The sequence below is a fragment of the Paramormyrops kingsleyae genome, chromosome 6 (genome assembly GCF_048594095.1).
Source record: "Paramormyrops kingsleyae isolate MSU_618 chromosome 6, PKINGS_0.4, whole genome shotgun sequence".
Taxonomy (NCBI): Eukaryota; Metazoa; Chordata; class Actinopteri; order Osteoglossiformes; family Mormyridae; genus Paramormyrops; species Paramormyrops kingsleyae.
In genome coordinates this window covers 35,824,525-35,844,806 of record NC_132802.1, presented here as the reverse complement: position 1 = coordinate 35,844,806, position 20,282 = coordinate 35,824,525, and the positions used below count along the sequence as shown (strand labels likewise).

At 46.2% G+C, this 20,282-nt stretch overlaps 1 protein-coding gene across 4 annotated transcripts; it reads right to left on the bottom strand.

Annotated features, from left to right (window-relative positions):
- Window positions 1-943: 943 nt before the first annotated feature.
- brpf1 (bromodomain and PHD finger containing, 1) lies at window positions 944-20,207 on the bottom strand. 4 transcript variants are annotated; one of them, XM_023819325.2, is made up of 17 exons: window positions 20,027-20,207; window positions 18,750-18,949; window positions 17,027-17,808; window positions 15,681-15,870; window positions 15,108-15,395; window positions 12,826-13,340; window positions 12,241-12,406; window positions 11,779-11,910; window positions 10,169-10,297; window positions 8,610-8,964; window positions 8,166-8,474; window positions 7,798-8,076; window positions 7,566-7,713; window positions 3,819-3,952; window positions 3,601-3,716; window positions 3,361-3,515; window positions 944-2,552 (listed from the first exon to the last, which is right to left on the bottom strand). In XM_023819325.2, exons 3-17 carry the CDS (start codon window positions 17,767-17,769, stop codon window positions 2,369-2,371), a joined length of 3,843 nt encoding a protein of 1,280 aa, XP_023675093.1. In that variant the 5' UTR covers window positions 17,770-17,808; window positions 18,750-18,949; window positions 20,027-20,207; the 3' UTR covers window positions 944-2,368. The 4 variants fall into 4 exon arrangements, with proteins under 4 accessions (XP_023675093.1, XP_072569246.1, XP_023675092.1 ...); XM_072713145.1 differs by having other exon boundaries at window positions 20,031-20,207; XM_023819324.2 differs by lacking the exon at window positions 20,027-20,207 and adding an exon at window positions 19,681-20,011.
- Window positions 20,208-20,282: the final 75 nt, after the last annotated feature.

Below are 20,282 nucleotides of genomic sequence, written 5' to 3'. Positions count from 1 at the left end.
TTTACAATAGCACCACTGACTCCAGGTGATGGATGAGTTGGGAGGACTTTACAATGATAAAAAGGGACAGAGCATAACAACAAATAGTAGTTTGAACAAACCACCACCCAACCTAAATGGTTCAGCCACACATGGCATAAAATACTACAAATGCTTAACTGGAAAAAGTGACATTTTATTGTCCTGAGTGGTCTTCCTTTCAACTCGACTGGGTTTTGACATGTAGATCTAGACATCATTGATGCAATGTAATATAAAGAGTACATGCTGTTATTCTACAGACTGTCAGTTTAACCTGGAATATTGCTAGGAATTTAACATATTGCTTACTCAGTTAATATGAATGATAATCTGATCAGTCTAAGCGGGTATTAAAACCCAATTTTACACAGAAAACAGGTGAAGACAAAGGTGCATATATAAGCCACACGGAAGCCAGAGTACAAATTAAGCACCCAGCGTGTCCCCTAAAAGTCATTTAAATTTAATTCTAATGTAAATAACCATTGTTCACCAGACATGTATCTTGCAGGTAAGGAAAGTAAGATATTATAAAGCTCAGCTGGCTTCTGTCTCTGCAAAGAGCATGATACTCATGTCCCTTGTGAAGGTGATAGGCAGTCACACACTTAAACGGGGGGAGAAAGATAGTGAAACCGATTTGGCTTGAAAAGGACCAGTCAAAGACAGAACCCTGCGGCACCACTGTACTCCAGATGTTCTTCACATCTATCAGGGTCCAAAGGTTGGTGAATTTTTCCTCCATTAACTAGGTTAATAAACTACTCTGATGGACTGAAAGCACTACCAGATTAAGCTGAAATTAAACAAGAATGCAAAAATGTGTGCAATAACACCAAACGACAATACGACACATAAAGGCTTGAACATAAGGCCACCTTCACACTCTCAGCACAAACAAGACACCACAGAAATGACACAATTGTACAAAACTGAATCCTTTTTATTAAAGTTCTATCTTAATTTTATATATATAAAATTTCTAATATCATTGGCCTGAAACTAGGACAAACAAAACCATGTGATCAGCCACCATGTCACTAGTCCACTGAATGGTAGGGCTGTCATCTTTTTCTATATCCTATATCCACATTTCAATTATACATTAACATTATTCACCAACTTACTGATCCCGCCACTAAATAAAATGCGGGGGAGGGGGGGCACATCAAAAAATGACTGACATACAATATCCCCACAGTGCAAGTTTCAGAGGCTCCAAATCCTTTAAGTGACACATAGGGATCATTGAGGCAAAATAAATAATACAATGTTCATGATCACCAAAGATTCCCCTTCAGTTTCCCAGAATACAAAGTACATCTCTTGCATGCACTGTAACATTACCACAGTTCAGTCTGTGCTGAAATTACACTTGACATTTCAACATGGATCCATGGAGTGTTCTCATGCTTGTGATTAGTAATACATCTAGTCTATTTATATCTTTACCATGGAGAAGGTGGGCTTGTACGTGTGCATCTCCAACACTGCGTCACAATCGCGTCCTTAGGACTGATACACACAGCAAACCGCTTATATGCAATGATAAGTACACATACACAGTAACAGGTTCACAAGGCCAGCAAAGATCTGCATTTGGCTTTTAATGAAACAGTACTTCCATACTTCTGTGTTGACTTTCCAGACTCAAATAGAAAATATAGGTATTGAATGAAATGTACTTGTTTACAAACGGACCTAAGTCACTATCGCCATCCTGTGCTTTTGTACTCGCCCGCTCTCAGACAGAACCCAAATCTACACTAGTCTTCAAAGGAGTTACTAGGCCAGACACACCAGAGGGAGCGACTGAAGGAAGGTCCAAACTGTGGAGGCACTGAACAATACGCCGCCAGCGATGATGACTCGTACACCTGGACAGACATCCCATTCATCCAACCCGCATGTTCTTTTTTGAGGGTGAAGCAGAAGGAGACAGTGTGGGACTGAGGGAAACAGCTGAGTGACATGCTACAGTCTGCGTACCACAACAGTCATTAAGTCACAAACATGACAGTATTACTCTGAACTGTGTCATACTTCGCTCTGGATACTGTTCCTACAAGACGTCAATAAATATTTTCTGATTCAGTTTTAACTTCAGTTGGCCCGCCATCGTTGCTGAAACTCCTCAGGGACGTGTGTGTGCGTGGCTCTGGAGAGGAGGACACCTTGTTATCCTAGACGACTGTCTGAGTGCACGCCGGTGGTGCCCCGGCGATCCTGCGCGTCCCCTTCCGTTCCATGGGCAGACAGTCCTCTCACTCGGCACCGTCCCACGTGTTGGAGGAGGGACAGAGCATGAGCGCAGGTTCGTTCGTGTGTGTGTCTGTGTGCGTGCTGCTCAGTCTGTATCACTGGTGTCGCTGCTGGGGACCCCCTGTACTTTGTTGCGATGCTGCATGGCTCGATGATAAGCCACCTGCACTGACTTGCGAATGTTGGACTTCCTTCCCTCCAGCATCTTCTCCTTGTCCAGTTCCTGGTCCACACCCAAGGGAACCAACTTGGATCGTGGCAGCCATTGCCTGCACGCACACACAGGTTTGTAATATCATCTTTGTGGGAACTCCATTAATTTCTATTAGGAAATCTCTAATCCCAACATGATGACCTTAACCCCTAACCAGCCAAACTAACATTTGTGCCCCACAATGTAATATAAACATAAAACCATGAAAGGCAACAAACGCATGCCAGTTACTAGTCTGAGACTCATGTCACTTCTGTAAAATTCCAGGACATTTTATAACTGCACAGATTATTTTGATGGGCAAGAGAGAAAAGTATACAGAGCTATAGAGAGACATACTCTCTGGGAGAAATATGAAGCTTAGATATTTCAGCCATTAAGCTTCAAGGCCATTCAAAAGGGATAGGCGACCCTGATCCTGGAGTGCTGGGATCCAGCAGGTTTTCCATCCTACCTGGTCTCTGAGGAACCACATCTGATCTCAGGCAGATAGCAACTCATCAGGTAGGATAGAAAACCTGCGGGATATCAGCACTCCAGGGCTCAAGGGAGTCTTACTTATACAATAATGTTCTGAGCGCAGAAGAAATTATTCATTCAGAGAGAACCAATCAGATTTAAGAGGAGGTGGGTCTAAGCAACTAGAGGAGACAGGACCAAGACATTTGATTGGTTGGTCCTAACTCATCTAGTTGTGTGGACCCACCTCAACTTACAATCTGACTGGTTCTCTCTCTGAACTAATAATTTTTCCTTCAGCCCTCAATATTTCTGTCAAAGTAAAACTCCTATGAGGCACTCTAAGAGCAGGGCTGCCTACCCCTGGCATAAACGAAGGTGAGGGGGAGGGAGAGAGCACTAACCAGGTCCTCTTGTTATCAAAAAAGAGCACCAGGAAGAGATGCTCCCGGGCCTCCTGGGTCATCTGCTCCCCTAGCTTCAGCACGTCCAGTGGGGGCACTGGGATGGGCACGCCACGGTGGAACATTCCCTCGCGGGGCATCTTGGGGTCTATGATCTGCATGCAGGGCAGAGGAAGTTAGTCAAGGCATCACACTTCAGGTAAGAGATGATGCAACACAGAGTGATGCTGGTCTGCTCACCAACGCAGGGTACGAAGGATATCCCCGGCACTTGGCCCACACCAGGTCCAAAGCATCAAGTGATGTGTAGTCCTCTGACGTCATCCAGCACCCAGACCTGCTCCGTGGACGCACCACTGAGAGACACAAGCCTCAGATCAGACAAACAAAACATACATGGCCTCAGGCAGACACCGTTGCACACCCCCGCATCCCCTCCCCCCAGGTGTGATACTTACTGTGTGACATGCTCCTCCCCCCGCCTACAGAGTACGAGTCATTCTCGGTTCCTGACGTGTCTTCGCTGCTGTCGTCTGGGAAGGTGGAGCGGGAGAACGAGGGTTTCCCACGGCCCTGTTTCGATGGAGTTGTGCTGAAAGGGACAGACAATGTCAGGAGAATCTCACAGAGTACTGAGCCTGAAGCCTAACTTCATTCCCGGGACACACACAGGCTTAAACAATATTACATTCCAGTTTCCACTGCTGAATTCCCAAGGAGAAAAATGCAAATAAAACGCCTGTCACTGGCAGCAGAAACAGCACATGGCAGGTTAGCAGGAGTCTACATGGACAGTGAGGCAAATTTATCCTGCCAGAGGAATGTTTGTCTGCATGAAAACCCTGGAATACAGCTCAAATAAAACCACCACTGCAAAATTCAACTCATGACTATTGAGGCAGCTGGGCATACACTTTGGAAACAGTTTTAAGAAATAAGAAAAAAGCCTAAGGTTTCATTTCTTCCTTTTATAGAAAGCTAGCAGGAAAGACCAAAAACAGGGATCACAACAAGAGATACACGATATATCAGTTAACACAGGTATCGACTGGTATCGCCTTCAGTGCAATGTGTCAATATTGGCTGATATTTAGTCAATATTTCAACTTAGTAGCACCAGAGCTAAAAGACATAACTACCAAATTATGGAGATGACTGCACTGAGCAAATCAGCCATTCTCCATAGCTGAGGACAAGGATTTCATTGACTCATTTCACCACCTAGAACAGGTTTCAAAGTAATAGACTGTTTTATATGGCTCACAACGTTTTTAATTCTGTATTAAATCTAACCTGCAGATCAATGCGTAATTTCTCAGAGAATGAAAGACAAAGGTGACATCATTCCGCTAATCAGTGCCGGCAGGCTCTGTAACTTTCACTGCTGGCACAATTTGCTCCGAGGTCAACTGGAATTGGTATCGCAAATAGAAACAAAAATACACCTGCACTGGTCAAAATTTCCACACCGCTGCACCATTAATCACATAATTTTTTAAGTTACTGAAGAAAAATTAGCCTTGTTTTTTTATGAAGATATGTGGGGGGGACTCGGAATACCTCTGGAAAAAAGTGATAGACAACTAAGATGTATTTAATGACACCAAATACAGGGAGCAACCTGAAGTAAGAGTCAGTTTATCCCAAAGAGGAACAGGATGCATCATAGCTGATGCATGACTGAAAAATTCAGGCAGAATGCCAGGGCAACACAGGCTTTTTTCCAATCATAACAAAGCCTTCCATTGTGTCAACATCATCAAACCATGGATTATTAGAGGAAAAACCTCACTGAACTTAAAATTACACTGGACAATAAGCCATATTCATGATGGAATACTGAGAAACAGACATGGCCCAGATTGCAGGGATCCTACAACTGTTGGAGGGAGGGGGGGGGGTTCCACTGGTAGAGTGCCAAGTCAGCTCCCCACCCAGAAAATGCTACCGAAGGCAATTGCCCATCTTGCCACAATCCACCCCAGCCTGTGATTAGACAGCAATGCTTCATGGGGTTAACAACATGTTCGAAATGTCTAACAACTTAACTGTGCACACATTTTGTATTTTGTTTTCCATTGACATTTGGCAGCCAGTGATCCAGTTAAAAAATTTGGGTTTTGCAAAACCAAGCAGGTGAAAACCTGCTTTTCCTCATTGTGAACACTGTAAATTGCAAAGTAGCCTATGTCAATTGATTTAATCTCCAACGAAAACGAAACGTTGGCCCCACAGACACAACACACCCCCCCACACCTTGGCTTGGGACATTGTGCACAGAGCTCACGCCAGTGATTTCATTCAATTTAAGTAAATTTAGTTTTTCAGAATACAGTACTTTGCAAAAATCCCAGGCAATGACAGAAAATGATGCTTAAATGATTGTCATATTGGTGTAAAACTATAGTATCACAAGTGTCAAAGTGTGTCATCATAGCCATTTCAAAACCTCTCAAAATCACAACAGTATTTGCAGCAACCATCCAATACACGCACATATTTTTTTTTTGACTCGACCATTACCGACAACTGTTGGTCTGATCAATGCCACATTGAGATATTTAACAAATCAATCTAATTAATTAATTGAGCTGGTGGATAAATTTAAATGCATATACTTTTCTTTTTCCATTCTTATCCAGATTAAGAACACACCAAAATCAAATTCAAACCCTACATACATATGATCCCTGAGACCAATAAGGACTTGAACAAGGTTGCACACTATCACCATGCATATTCAGCTTGTGCATAGAACATATAAAAGAAGCTGGATTGAAAGAAAACAAATGTGGACTGAAGACTACAGGAGAACATTCTTTGATGTGCTGATGACATGACAGATAGTGGAAAAATGAGTGATAAGTGAAGACAGTTACATGGAAAGGTAAAAGAACAAAAGAAGGTTGGCATACAGCTAAATGTTAAGAAAGCAAAGGGCTGAACCACAGTAACAGCAGCTAACTTGTTGATGGAAGACATATAGCTTTTGCCTCCTGGGAACAAATCAGCAACATCAAAGGATGCAGCAGTCAAACATGCCTCAAACAGGCACTTGGTAGAGCAGTGATAAAGGAACAAAGAAAAAAAACCTTCTACAAGAACAAAGATCAGAATCGTCCAGATATTTCTTGTGATTCTTTATAGATACGAAAGCTGGACGATAAGAGGACAAGTAGAACACTGATGTCTTTTAGCTATGATGCCGGTAAAGACTTAAGGATGCAATGGGTTCAAAAAGGAAAGACACCAGATAAGTGTTCTCTGAACCAGCAACACAAGTCACCATCGTATTTTTGACATATTATGAGGAGACTTAAGACCATAATGTCTGTAAAATATAGTGGATCAGTACCAAGATGGACCCATCACAATCACAACCACAATGAAGAATGCATTCAGAAGAATGCTGTCTATATAGTAATCAGGAATTGACAGACTGGATGGCTATACTAACAAAAACAACTCATCCATCCATCCAATTCCAGCAGCAATGGGCACCAGGTTGGGTTATACCCTGGACAGAATGACAGTCCATTACAGGGCAATTCTACACTACAGGCAATTTAAAGACACTAATTAGCAATTAGCCCAACTGGATGCCTTTGGAATATAGGAGGACACCATACAAGCTCCAACCACGCACGCAGAAACGCATGCAGACACGCACATAGCAGAAGTGGGATTTGCACCCCAAAACCTGGAGGCCTCAGCCTTCAACAGTATTTGACCGACTTCCAAAGGTTTCCATAAAAAATTTGCAGAAATATTCCTCCCTTTCACAACCCATGATGCAATACCCAAGAAGGTGCAATGGCCAAGAGGGGAGGGGCAGGGGTAAGTAGGGGTGCCTGAGGGCTATGGGGGCAACAAGGGGAGAAAGCAGGTACCTGGCGAATGGGCAACAAGGGGAGAAAGCAGGTACCTGGCGAATGGGCAACAAGGGGAGAAAGCAGGTACCTGACGAATGGGCAACAAGGGGAAAAAGCAGGTACCTGGCGAATGGGCAACAAGGGGAAAAAGCAGGTACCTGGCGAATGGGCAACAAGGGGAGAAAGCAGGTACCTGGGGAATGGGCAACAAGGGGAGAAAGCAGGTACCTGGGGAATGGGCAACAAGGGGAGAAAGCAGGTACCTGGGGAATGGGCAACAAGGGGAGAAAGCAGGTACCTGGCGAATGGGCAACAAGGGGAGAAAGCAGGTACCTGGTGCGGTCGGAGGCTGCGCTGCTGCTGCTGCTGGTGGAGGACTCAGAGTCCGAGCTGGAGCGGGGCAGGCTACGCTCATTCCTGTACACGCGGAAGCTCTCCGTCACCGGCTGGCTGCCCCCATCAAAACCGTTACTAGGCAGGCCTGGGGGGGCATCGGGTATGGTCAGATGGCTCTGGGGTTACTGCGAGCAAAGCTCATTAGGGTGGGGGGTAATTCGCTTCTCACCGGGCAGCAGCTCGTCATTGTCACTGTCGCTTTCCGAGCTGGAGCTGGACCGAGGGCTACGCGGCCGCTTGCGCTGCCGGGGGGAAGACAGCAGAGGCAGCTGGGGTGGCCCTACGGGGCTGGGGCTCACACCAGGACCTCCGTGCCCCACGTCACGGTTCTTGGGGGGCCGGCCGGGTCTCTTGGGTGGTCCGGCCGCTTTGGGATTTTTCTTGGAGAAGAGGACAGAGGTGCGGCGTCCCACCTCCGGGGCCAGTGCGGAGGAAGAGGCAGTGAGATCTACAGGCAGGAAGAGGAGGGGCGGGACTTAAATAGGCTTAAAGAGGCAGCAGAATCACCCCACATATTAGGTCATCAGTTGCTCTCACCCTTGCTACTGATCTCATGGCTGCTGCTCTCCCCTCCCTCATCATGGGGCGTCGTGGCAGAGAGGAGGTGGGGCATAGAAGGGCCCCGCTCAGGCCCGCCCCCCGTGTCTCGGGGTCCAGCCCCGCCCCCGCCCTCACGCTGGTGCGCAAGCTTGCGCTTGATGACGGTCATCTCCTTGCGCAGGGCTTTGGCGCGGCGCGAGCGGCCGATGCTGTGTTTGCCTGCGCTCACCTCGTCGAAGCGAGCCTGCAGCACACGCAGCTGCTCCTCCAGCGGGAGGCGCCGCCGGTTCTCGGGCAGGTGCAGATCTGGGAAGTATGGTGAAGGAAATTACGGCCATGGCATATTGTATATAAACACCATTCCTTATAAGACCTCCCGACCTCCCCTGCAGTATTTCAGGAGGAAAGAATGGATCATCAGAAGGGCGGAGCATCACTCACCATCCTCAGAAGTCGGCGGCCTCTCTCGGTCCCGCTCACGTTCCCGCTCGCGGTCCCGCTCCCGTGGTGGCTCGGAGCCAGGCTCCCGGGGGAGGTGCAGGCCGGTGTCATAATCAAAGCCGATCTTCTCGGCCTGCCGCCTGGCCTGCCGGAGCACAGCACCCCCTGTTTCTCGGAGGCGCAGAGCCGCCCGATAGAACACCGTGTCCTTGGCATTGTACTTGAGGCAGTTGTTCACAATGAGACCGAAATCAGCTTCAAAAGCGTCGAAGCTAAGGTAGCGATGAGACTCCAGGAACTTCCACATGGTCTGGAAGTCCATGGGCTTCTCTATGTGGTCTAAGTAATCAGGCACCTGAGGAACAAGGTACAAGCCATGAAAAACCTGGCCCAGGGCACGGTCTTGTAAGTAGCACTATTTAATCTGCTCCTAAAATAATTTTTTATTATTTAATTTAATTTTCCACAAAGAATAAAAACCAAGGCAACATTGTTTCGTTAATCTGTGCCAGCAAGATTGGTAAGTTTCACTGCTGGCACAAGTTAGTTGGTTATAAGCATCAATTCAATTCAATAAAATTTTATTTATATAGCGCATTATCACAACATTACATTGTCTCAATGCGCTTTACATTTCTGCTTCGTAAGGATCCCCCAGTGAGTAAGCCAAAGGCAGTAATATTAGACAAAAAATATAGTGGTACCGATCAAAATCTCCACGTCGGTACACCACTAGTAGTTATGGTTAGTGATGCACCTAAAAGGAAATTTCTGGCTGATACCCATGGCCAATTATTTTCATAACTGACACCGATACTGATTGTTTGGTGGTTCTGCTTAAATAACTTTAAAAGGACATCCCACCCAAATAAATTACAAAACAAAATTACATTCCAAAAATATGAAAAAGTACTTATTTTTGGGTAAGAAAACACCAAATCTGGCATACAAGTCCCAGAGCACTATATTTTATAACTATATACATATTTATAACATTTATGACAGAGCAGGACCGATCATCAAGTGACAATAATTACATATTTTGATTTTGCACAGTCTGCACTGAATTTCCTTTTGCCATCGAAGGCTTGCGGACTCGCTTTACTCGGCAGGACTGCAGCCTTCTTTATGGGAACAGATTTGTTTCTCAGAAACACTTCATACCTTTCACTGTCTCGTCTTTAGGTGAGCAATCAAATTTGCTGTGTCGAAATATCAATTCGTAGATCCTCCTTTAGCAGAGCAATGTTCGCAAAATGCATTTCAAACATTTTCATTAATATTAAAATAACTCCACACACCAGACATTTTTCTCACCGTTTAGTATGCAGGTGTAAAAAGCAGCATCAGTCACCATTTTAATGGGAATTATTAGTGGTAAATATCAGCTCATTTTTAACCACTGGCCAATGGCCGATACTGATAGTTGGCCAATCCAATGAATGCATCTCTACTTATGGTATTATGGAAGTAAGAAAAACTCTTTAAAGCATGATATCTGAAAACTGAAGAGAAGTGGAGAAACGTTGGAAAAGTGTTACAACCTGGACTGGACTCACCTCTACCAACGGCACAGGTTCGGCGAAGAAGTGGCTGGTGTCTCTGTCCTGCAGCTGCTCCAGCGTGCTCCGCAGCAGGAACAGGAAGGGAGTCAGCTGCATCTCCAGGACCTGCTGCTGCACCCTGATCTGCGAGGACATGGCACCTTGTTAAGGCTCTGGAGGCTTTTGCTGGTAATCGGCATGCATGGGTTTTTTTTTGTGAACTTTGTTTAATTGGAGAAATAATATGCCGACATAACATCACAGTTTTTTCAATTTTTTTTCATACATTAATATACAAGTAAAAAAAAAAAAAACACCACCCAACCCTAACCTGGCTCTGTCCAATCGGGGCGCAGCAGTTTAAACCTATACAAAAGTACAAAAGGTGACAAATGTGGGATCCAAAATGAGGGAAAACCGGAGTAATACCTGAATGCTGAATGGAGGCCAATAGTCAGGCATCACCGGCAGCTCAGTAAAATAAAAAATAAAAGGTTGCCTTTTATGAGACCCTAGCACCCTCTCAAAGTGTATTTAAGCTTTTCTAATTTCAGGAAAACATGCGTGTTTGAACGCCTCTGGCAGACCATACAGCCAAACAGATACAAGACTGTAAAATAAGCTGTGATGGATGAATAAAACAGCACCACACGCACATGTGAAGGACCTGAAGGATACAAACTCAGCATTGACTGTGGCATTGCCATGGGTACCATAGCTGCATATTTCAAACAAAGCCAACATAATTTTAGCAATGAATGAGAGCTGATTCGATGCACCGCCTGTACAGAGGCAAACTTTTTCATTTGTTCTGATCCCACCCACTACCTATGATTACCTGACATACTGCGACACCACTGGTTAGGTCAGCAGGACTAATCATGCAGTCACCGGCATGCCTTTCATTGGAAATAGTGAAATTTGCCAAGTGTATTTTGTAAATAGCAAATGTCGTAACTGTGTAATGTTTGCTGCGGAATGTACATGATTCATTAGCGTGTAACTAAGTGGCATGTAAATTGTTGGCTTCTCTGTCTGTGCTGCTGCTAGTATCAGACCAGTAGCAGCTGAGCCTTTATTTGTTGTATGTATGTAGGTCTGCTGCATCAAAAACACTGTTGTGGCGTGACAGAGAATGAACAAGGCAGATTGTTCTCGCCAATGTGTTTGACTTCTCTACTGAAGTATCTGCCCCCCTTAACTGCCTGCGAAAAAGTAACTGGCCATGATTGTTGTGGTCTGAGTGTGACTGAACACCGGCGTGTAGCGAATCACACACCAGTGTCCTAACAAAAGGGGTGAGGACTCCTAAGCAGAGGGTAAATGCTCAGGCTAATGAATAAATATTCTGCAAAAAAATTCTAAGTTATAGCAATTCAGTACATGCAATTAAAAAAATAATAATAATCTAGCAGTAGTTTTGGACCGTTTAGGAGAAGCTCTGTCCGTTAGCCAACTGCTGAAATCTTAAACTGACTGATACAAGGTCTGTGGTGTTCGCTTATTCAAAGCTATAAGCCTGAAGATGTGGTTTCCTGTGAGACCTACACATAGCCTGCTGGTGGACACACGCCGAGGGGCGTGGATCTGCCGGCTCGTCAGAGCAAGGGCGCGGCAACACTCACCGCCTCTCTCTTCAGCTTCTCCCTCTTGCGGATGAGCTCCACCAGGAGCCTGGCCCTCTCCAGGTCGTGCCTCAGCCTCTGCCAGGCCTTCAGCTGTTCCTTCAAGGCCGACTGCTTCTCTTCACTGTCGTTCTACACAGACACACACGGGCCGAGGTAGAGAACCACAGACAGACGTCAGCGCAGAGAAGCGGTGCATGTGAAACTTCTCATGAATCTGTCCGTGTCACTCTTGTATTAACAACAGGGCGGGCTGTGTGACCAGACATGGCAAACTCTGCTGATTAGACTTATGCCCGACATACCAGCCATGTTTACAGGGCTAATTTCGTGACCTGAGCATTGCTTTTTAGCGGAGCCGAGCCACAGCCCGTCCATATGCACATGGGCAGGTGGCTTTGACGCCCTCTAATGACGAGACAAGGAATAGCAAGCAGGACAGCATGCAGGCACGGCGCTCACTGCAGGAAGCTGCTCTGCATGGCGCTGTGACTGCAGGTGCGTCTGCAGGCGGCGCAGCAGCGGCACGCCGTTGCGGCTCTGCCTCTTCAGGGTCCAGTAGCTGTGCAGCCGCTGCATGAACTGGCTCTTCCTGAGGATGGTCAGGCGGCTAGTGATCTTGCTGAGCCTGACGGGAAGTGGAAGCACACCACTGTTACCACAGGAATGCACCAAAGCTAGGCAGATTAATTGAGCTATTCTCACAGCATGCAAGCAGCTACAGCTATCTTCATGGCAAAACCTAGGTCAAGTTACCAGTTTAAACAAACAAAAAAAAAGTTAGAGAAGGTAAAACCTCGACACACAGACAACAACAAGATTACCTACAAATTGTAAAATATGAAATAAGGTGCTTTAGTTAAATATGCAACACCCCCCTCTGCCTAGCTTTGGTACCAGAGGCAGTTCTGGATTGTTGTTTTTTTTTTTTTTTTAAGGGCCCCCATTGTTTAAATTCTATGGTCTGAGCAGCACTGTACACGTGTGACAGATGTGTGACAGACGTGTGACAGACGTGTGCCTGTGTAACGCCATGCTGGCCGGTACCTGTGGGGGGGGATGCAGGGCACTGACACCACAGGGGCGGCCGCCCTCTTCTCCGCCAGGATCTTCCGGGCCCTCTTCATCTTAAGGCGCGACTTGGCCTTGGCTCGCTTCACCCTCTCCGAACTCCAGCCCTTGGAGTCCTCGTCATGGGGGCCCGGCTCGTCCTCGTCCTCTGGCTCCCCCTCGCTGTGGGAGGAGTTCAGGCCGGCTCCCCCCACGCCGCCCATGGGCCGCATGGAACCCGGCGGCGTGTGGATGTCGCAGTAGGCCGTCTTGCGCACGCTGAAGGAGGTCCCGTTGGCCCCGGTCTCCCTCACGGGCTCCATCTTCATGTAGAGGCCAGCCTGCTGGGCACACGTAACATGGAAGGCCGTGTAGCAGTTGGCCTTGTGGCACTGGATGCAGGCCCCGGAACCACGCTGCTTGCAGATGTAGCAGGTGAGCTTCCAGCGAGCCGGGGGAATGTGCTCGATGCTGTCGATGGGCTCCAGGAACACAGTGTTGGCAAAGCACACCTGCAACAAGAAAATCAGCTCCTAAGATGCAGCCAGCACGTGTTCAGTTACTAGACCAGTGATGACAGCACAGTACAGGGCATCAGGCCCAGCCCAACCCAGCTCTCCTGCTAGCAAACGACTATAGCCCTTAACAGATACTCTACCCGCGTGTCCTACTTCATGATCTTGGGGGGGGTTGGGGATTTTGCCTTAAGGCAAATACACCGAATACAAATATAGGATTCTGAAAGCAATTTCACCCTAGTCAGTCGCTCAAACAGGAATATGCACTATGCGTGTACAACAGAACGATTAGCTGGAATAGTCTAACTGTACATTAGTGGTATCTAAATTTTCATACTGTCTAGATGTGGCATACGGTATTCAAAAGCAACGCTATTCCAGTAATTCGAAATCTTCCCAACTGTGGACTGGGGGGTTAGTAATCCCCCACGATATTTGCTGAGCAGTCAAATGCGTCAAATTAAACTTTTTTTTCGGTTTTAACACTCTACACACAAATTGTGAAGGACAAGATTCTCTGCAAGCGTGAAACATACACCATATTACATATTAATGTTACATATACCCTTCGACTACATCAGTGTTTCTCAAATGACGGGTCACAAGTACGTGGTTTAAAGTAGGGCTGCACGATACATCGTTTCAGCATCGTCATCGCGATGTACGCGTGCGCGGCAGTCACATCGCGGTAGTCGCATCGCCGCAGTCACATCGCCGGCAGTCGCATCGCCGGCAGTCGCATCGCCGGCAGTCGCATCGCCGCAGTCACGATTCAGGGCAAAATAAAAAAAAATTGTTTGTGTCTGATTTCAAAAATTTACTTTCTATTCACGGATCTATATTTGTCTAATATAAAGTAAGGGTTTTAAGGGTTCTTTAAAAACTACAAAGCACACGTTGCTTCACCTACTTCATGCATGCAGTCTCTGCGTGCGCATGGTGAAATGAGCGCGGGACGGGAAAAAAGCGCCGAAATGGAAGATTTGGTTGCAAAAAGAAACGCAACGTCGGTCATATGGAAGTATTTTGGATACAAAAAGGATGATGCTGACCAAAAACATGTGCTTTGTCGGGAGTGCCTGGCAGTTGTTGCCACAACTCGCGGAAACACTACGAATTTGTTTGACCATTTAAGTCGGCACCACAAAGTACTGTATGACGAATGCAAAGCAGATCAGATTGCCGTCCAAAGCAAAAAATTGACAGTGAATAAGGTGAGTCAAACTGTTTATGAAACAACCCAAAAATATGCTTAAAAAAGTATTTTATTTCAGGGTTTTGATTATACTTTTACATTTTTTTATTCTTTGAAAATGCTTACAAAATTACCCCAATTATTCTTGAATTATTATTTGATTTTTAAGCAGTTCAAAACACCTGATGAACATAAATAAATTTGTACACATCGCAATATACATCGCAGGGAAAAAATATATCGCAATGTAATTTTTTCCCAATATCGTGCAGCCCTAGTTTAAAGTTTGACCACCGACCCCAACATTAACAACAAAGGAAACGTGGGTCCTGAGCTGAAGCCAATTAAGAACCATGGTTCTGCAGCATAACACACATTCAGAGACACCGCTGGACAGTCAGATACTATGTAGACCAAGTCAAATCAGCAAAACACCGAAACCTCCAGATTAATGTGGTATTAAAGGGGACGTATGAATGCAAGGGGGAGGTTTGCATGTGCCGTTGGCCATTCGCCGGCACCGTCTGACACAGATGGAAGGCTGCTTGGCCGCGCCACATCCTCACCTCAGGGATCCACAGAGCGCACACCACGTGGGCCCAGCGCGCGTCGTCCGTCTGCTTGAAGGCACCACCCTTGTTGGGGCAGAGGGCACAGTCGACGGCGCGGGACGGTGACTGCAGACAGCGGCGGCACAGCCACTGACCCTCGGGGATGTAGGGCACGCCGTAGCACTCCTGGTGCACGGCCAGGTTGCACATGTCACAGAACAGGATGACGTTGCTGTTCTGGCATTCGCCATCATTGCAGATGCAGCACACGGCATCCTCGTCGATCAGCGAGCTTGGGTCAGCCTGTGCGTGTTGGGGGGGGGGGGGGGGGGGAGACGACACGCTATGGGCTGTGGTTTTCAGCTTCTGCTTCACACATTGATTTTGTACATAAAACCAGGAAAATTATGCGATGATACACGAAATAATGTTTAATATTAATGTTTATATATATATATATATATGAAAAAAACTTTGAAGCAATTTAATCTTTGCTCTCCTGGGACTCAAATCACTAACACTCCGGTCACAAACCTGCCTCTTCACCTTCATGTCAGCTGCTGTGTACAGAATGAACACCATGCACACCTTGTTGTGGCTTTCGAAGTAGGACTCCTTCTCCAGGCGGTCCATGAGGTACTCAAAGACCTCCTGAGGGACAGGGGCCACGCCATCGCTGCGCCGCTTGTTGTTCATGATGTCCAGCCAGATGTAGTCCTCCTCGTCAATGTCGTACTCCACCTCCTCGTCCAGCTCCTCCACTGACTTGTCTATGTACCTGGAATTAAAGTCTTTTCAAAGCCCGGCTGTAACAAACTACAGAGACACATCAAGCCAGATATATATTTTTATTTCCAAGTAAAATCTTTATACAACCATCTCAGAAATGAAATCGGGGGGGGGGGGGGGGGGGCATGAGGCATTTTGATATAGATTTTCATAGTCTTCAATAAAAGGGGTAAGAGTATGGTTGCAAGTTTGTGAACCTTTTGGAATAATTTAGATTTCTGCCTGAATGACTTAAAAAATGTCATCTGATTATGACTACTGATTTTATTTAAATATAGCAAAAATGCAACCTGTCATGACTTCACTGCACTAACTTATAAAACAAAGTCTTTAGGGGAAATTATGTGATGGATATTTTTTTTAAAGAAAAAAAGAATGTAACTGTAGTCAGGTGTTCAGCTCAGGTGTAAGTGTATATTTAAATAAAAATGGATGATCCTTGACTCTTGATAATGTCTGGCATACTATAAGATGAAGAAGAAACAATGAGCAAGAGTGCCGTCTGTCTCAAGCTTGCCGACTACCCAAAAGTTCAGTGGACAAATGAAACAGAAGTATTACGTTTAGGTGAATACAGAGGGTGCCATGTTTGGAGAAACCAAAACATTGCATACAAACAGAAAAGTCTGACCCCAGCTGTGAAGCATGGTGGAAAGAACAGAATGATGAAGGACTCCTATACTTGAGGGACAAATAAATTTCAAGTATCAGGAAATTCTACAGTAGTGTGTCAAGGCGCCTGTCAGATGTAAAGCTGAAAAGGTGGGTCACGGAACATGACAATGACCCAAAATAGTCCAATCAAGCAACACGTCCTAAAGATACACATGAACTGTAACTTTTGAATTAATAAATTTTGGCCCTTTTGTCATGTCGCTGAAAGTGTTTGGTTGAGGTAACTGTGAATGAAGATGACACACACACATTCATATACATTTTCCGTAGATTTTTTTAAACCATCCATTTAATAAAGATGTGGCCATGTAAAACACGTGCACCATTTGACTTTATCATGATTTAGAAGATCAGATCACATTTTAACAGCTGTTCATGCAAAAATACTTCATCAGATCTACCAGAAGAGCATGCCTTTGATAATATGCATAGCACTGTGGTTCCTACGACCATCGCTGAGCAGCTCTTACCTGTAGTAGGATGAAGGTCGTGGGGGGGCGTCGGGCTGCTCCTGGTCCAGCTCACGGTACACCACCTCTGGAAGCTTCACTGCGGGCCCCGTGGGGATGCTGTGACTGTGATGGTGAGCCGAGCTCCCTTCCCTCTTCTTCTCTTTGCTCTTGTGCTTACCGGACTTGGGCGTGGCCGTGCCCTTCCCACCGTTGGCGGCGGGGGTGTCGGGTCGGTCCTTATTACTGCCAGCCCCCGTCTCGCTCCCGCCACCGTTCTCCCCGCCGTTGCAGCCAGGCCCTGTGGAGGGCGCATCCTCCTCAGTGCTCTCGTCCTCGGACACCACATCCAGACTCTCGAAGATGCTGATGCGGTGCATTTTGCCGTGAATCTCCAGTTCCACCATGCGCTGGGCCTGCGCGTAGGTCATGGCTTCCCGTCCAGGGGAGTGTGAGTGCTCTGAGCAGCCGGGACTGCCGGGGGTGACCCCCTGGCCTCCACACCCAGCCCCACTCCCCTTCTCTGCATCCCCGTCGCCATCCTCCACCCCCGGCCCAGATACCCGTGGTGGGCGGCCCTTCCGTTTTCGCTGTGGCGTGCACTGTGCAGACGGAGGGTTGTCATGGTCGTAATGGTAGAGGTGGTATTCAATGCCACTGTAACTCTTGTAGACCTTGCGGCAACTTTCCACGGGACACTCGTACGGGGGCTTGGTGGCCCGCAGATTATGGCAGAAAGTCTTTACATCAAAATCCAGTCCCATGATGCCAATGGCTGGAAAAAGGATCTGGGCACCTTACATCTGTAAGTGAGCAAGGAGCAAAGACAGGGTTAGGGTGTCCACACTGGTCCATGCTACCCCTTTCACTCCATCCCAAATCTCACAATGGACCAGGATTCAAATTCTGAAACAGCAGTGGCCAGGCTATTAAAACTGGGATGAAACAATCCCATGTTAACTGCAGAACATAAAGCTGATGGGACTATATAAAAGAAAATTCTACAAAATCTGTTCTAGTGTGTCAAAATCTACACCTAGAGCAGTTTTCACAAACATGAAACTCTGGCAAGCCTTTTACATATTAAACACTTCTGAAAGATTTACGGTATGCAAACAGCAAATAAAAGTTCCTGCAAATTTCTTTTAAATTAATGTGTGATATCATGTACTGAGAAAGAGTTTGTAAACCTCGCGCCAGCACCGACTGACACAAACCAAAAGCACAAATACATCTAGATGATTTCCAGTTATTACGCAAAAAATGTTAAAATAGACAGAGGCTGTTTCGAGAATTAGTTAGGGCTAACTGCAAAAACCAGTATGGCTACGAAATGTACAATAAGGAGTGCGACCACAAATATTACGGTTTTCCAACACGTGAGTTTTTTTTTTTTTTTTTAATTTTCACCAACATGAGCCGTTGACCAACAAGATCGGCACCGTTTGGGTCTTCGGGATAAAAGAAGAATGGTATGATGCCAGGAAATCCAACTGGAAACCGGGATTCCCAGTTCGGGCTGTGTATGTTCGGCAGCTGGTGAACGCCATGGCAAATTCTGACGGACATCATTATCAAAATTAATCTTTTAACCATAAATTTATTTTTTTAAAACTATGTAGGTTTGGTTTTTAACCACGGACACACACACACACACACAAGTCTTGCCACGGACTGGCCATTACACACCTCTTTAAAGATGGTAGTATAAATACGGCGTTCGGAACGAAGATAAGTTACTCACCGGCTCCTTACTCAAAACTCGGCGGCCTCATGGGTGACGCCGAGCCGACGCTTTCTCCCCACGGCCGACGGCGAGCGCAGCGCCGGCGGCTTCGCTGCTGACAGTGGCGGTGGAGAAGAGGCGACGGTTCGGGGAGAATGAGCGGCACCGCGCCGCGTCCCGAGTCGGTCTACCTGCCACCCAGCAGGGCTCGGTGGCAGCTTTCGAAGGAAAACAAAGCAAAAACGGACTCTGGGTTATTGGAGCGAGGGATGCCAGGGCGAAACGCTGTTTATTGGTATTTAAAACAGCGGCCGGAACTTACAAACATGACAGAATAACTTGTTTTAGTAACTAGGAAGTTAAAGTTAGCAGCGGCGCGCTCTGCTAATATGCGGCTGCCGCCGTCTTTCGCGCGAGTTTTCCGCGCGGTGTCTGCAGCACGTTCCGCACTAAACATTTAATTTATTTGGGTAAATAGTCACTATTCGTAACAAACAAAAACGAGAAAAGTATGGGGATGGAAAAACAATGTTACCACAATCCAACACACGTTTACTTAATACGGCAGGGGATACATTGTTTTCCCTCCAGATCGGAACCATTTTCCAGGATTTATTTTGACACTGACTGCTATCAAGTTTGGCTTTTAAAACGTTTTCCCTCTTCCTTCGAAGCAAGTGAGCGGGTAGTAGTTCGTAAAGTCATTATCACGAAATATTTGTTAACGTTAGCTACATCCATAGCCATACGCGTTCAGCCACCATTAACCGACTATAGACCCTGTTAGCCATACGGGGCTCAGCATGCGACGGCTAATACGTACGATCAAAACACCTCCAGAATTGCTTTTTAAAAACACTTAGGTGCATATGATCACACTGCCCCATTTGTCTCCAAAAACGGCACGCAACCTCGGCGAACGTATGAATTCATAAATAATAATACTCACAACTGCAGGCACATCCTGCCCGTGTAGCAGCCTAAAACCTCTCACCGGGAATCATGACTGGAATGCCCTTTCTTTTTAACAATCGGATTCGATAAATTAAATCAGATAAAAGCGATCCTCCAAATCAGGACGAATTCATTGTGAAGAGAATAAGAACAGAGCAATGCGAACAAAAGGGAAGCCAGTGCTGCTGATCGCCATGGGCGCATGTGGGCACTTTCGACAAAAGCGATTTATCTTCCCCCATTTTTGTATCACCTACAGAAGCGCATACACAAGTTACAGTTATGCGTTATACAATTACTGTTAAATGGAAGGCTGTAGTAGATATTCAACAAAGTAATACCTGCCTCTCGCGATAATTTTGTTTGCTGTTTTTTCCTATTCTTTGCGCCTCGTGGCGAATCTGGCGTTATGTTTTGCACCGCAAACACATTCCTGACACCGATGCGGGTTAAATAAGCGGGCAGATAATTCCCGCGGCGCTTCTTTAAAACATTTTTAATCCACGTAGAAGAACGCACGAGCATGTGTCGTGTTAGTTAGTGTAAAAATGTACAGATTTCAGCAAAAGTGAATCAGCGAAAGTGGATACGTCGACG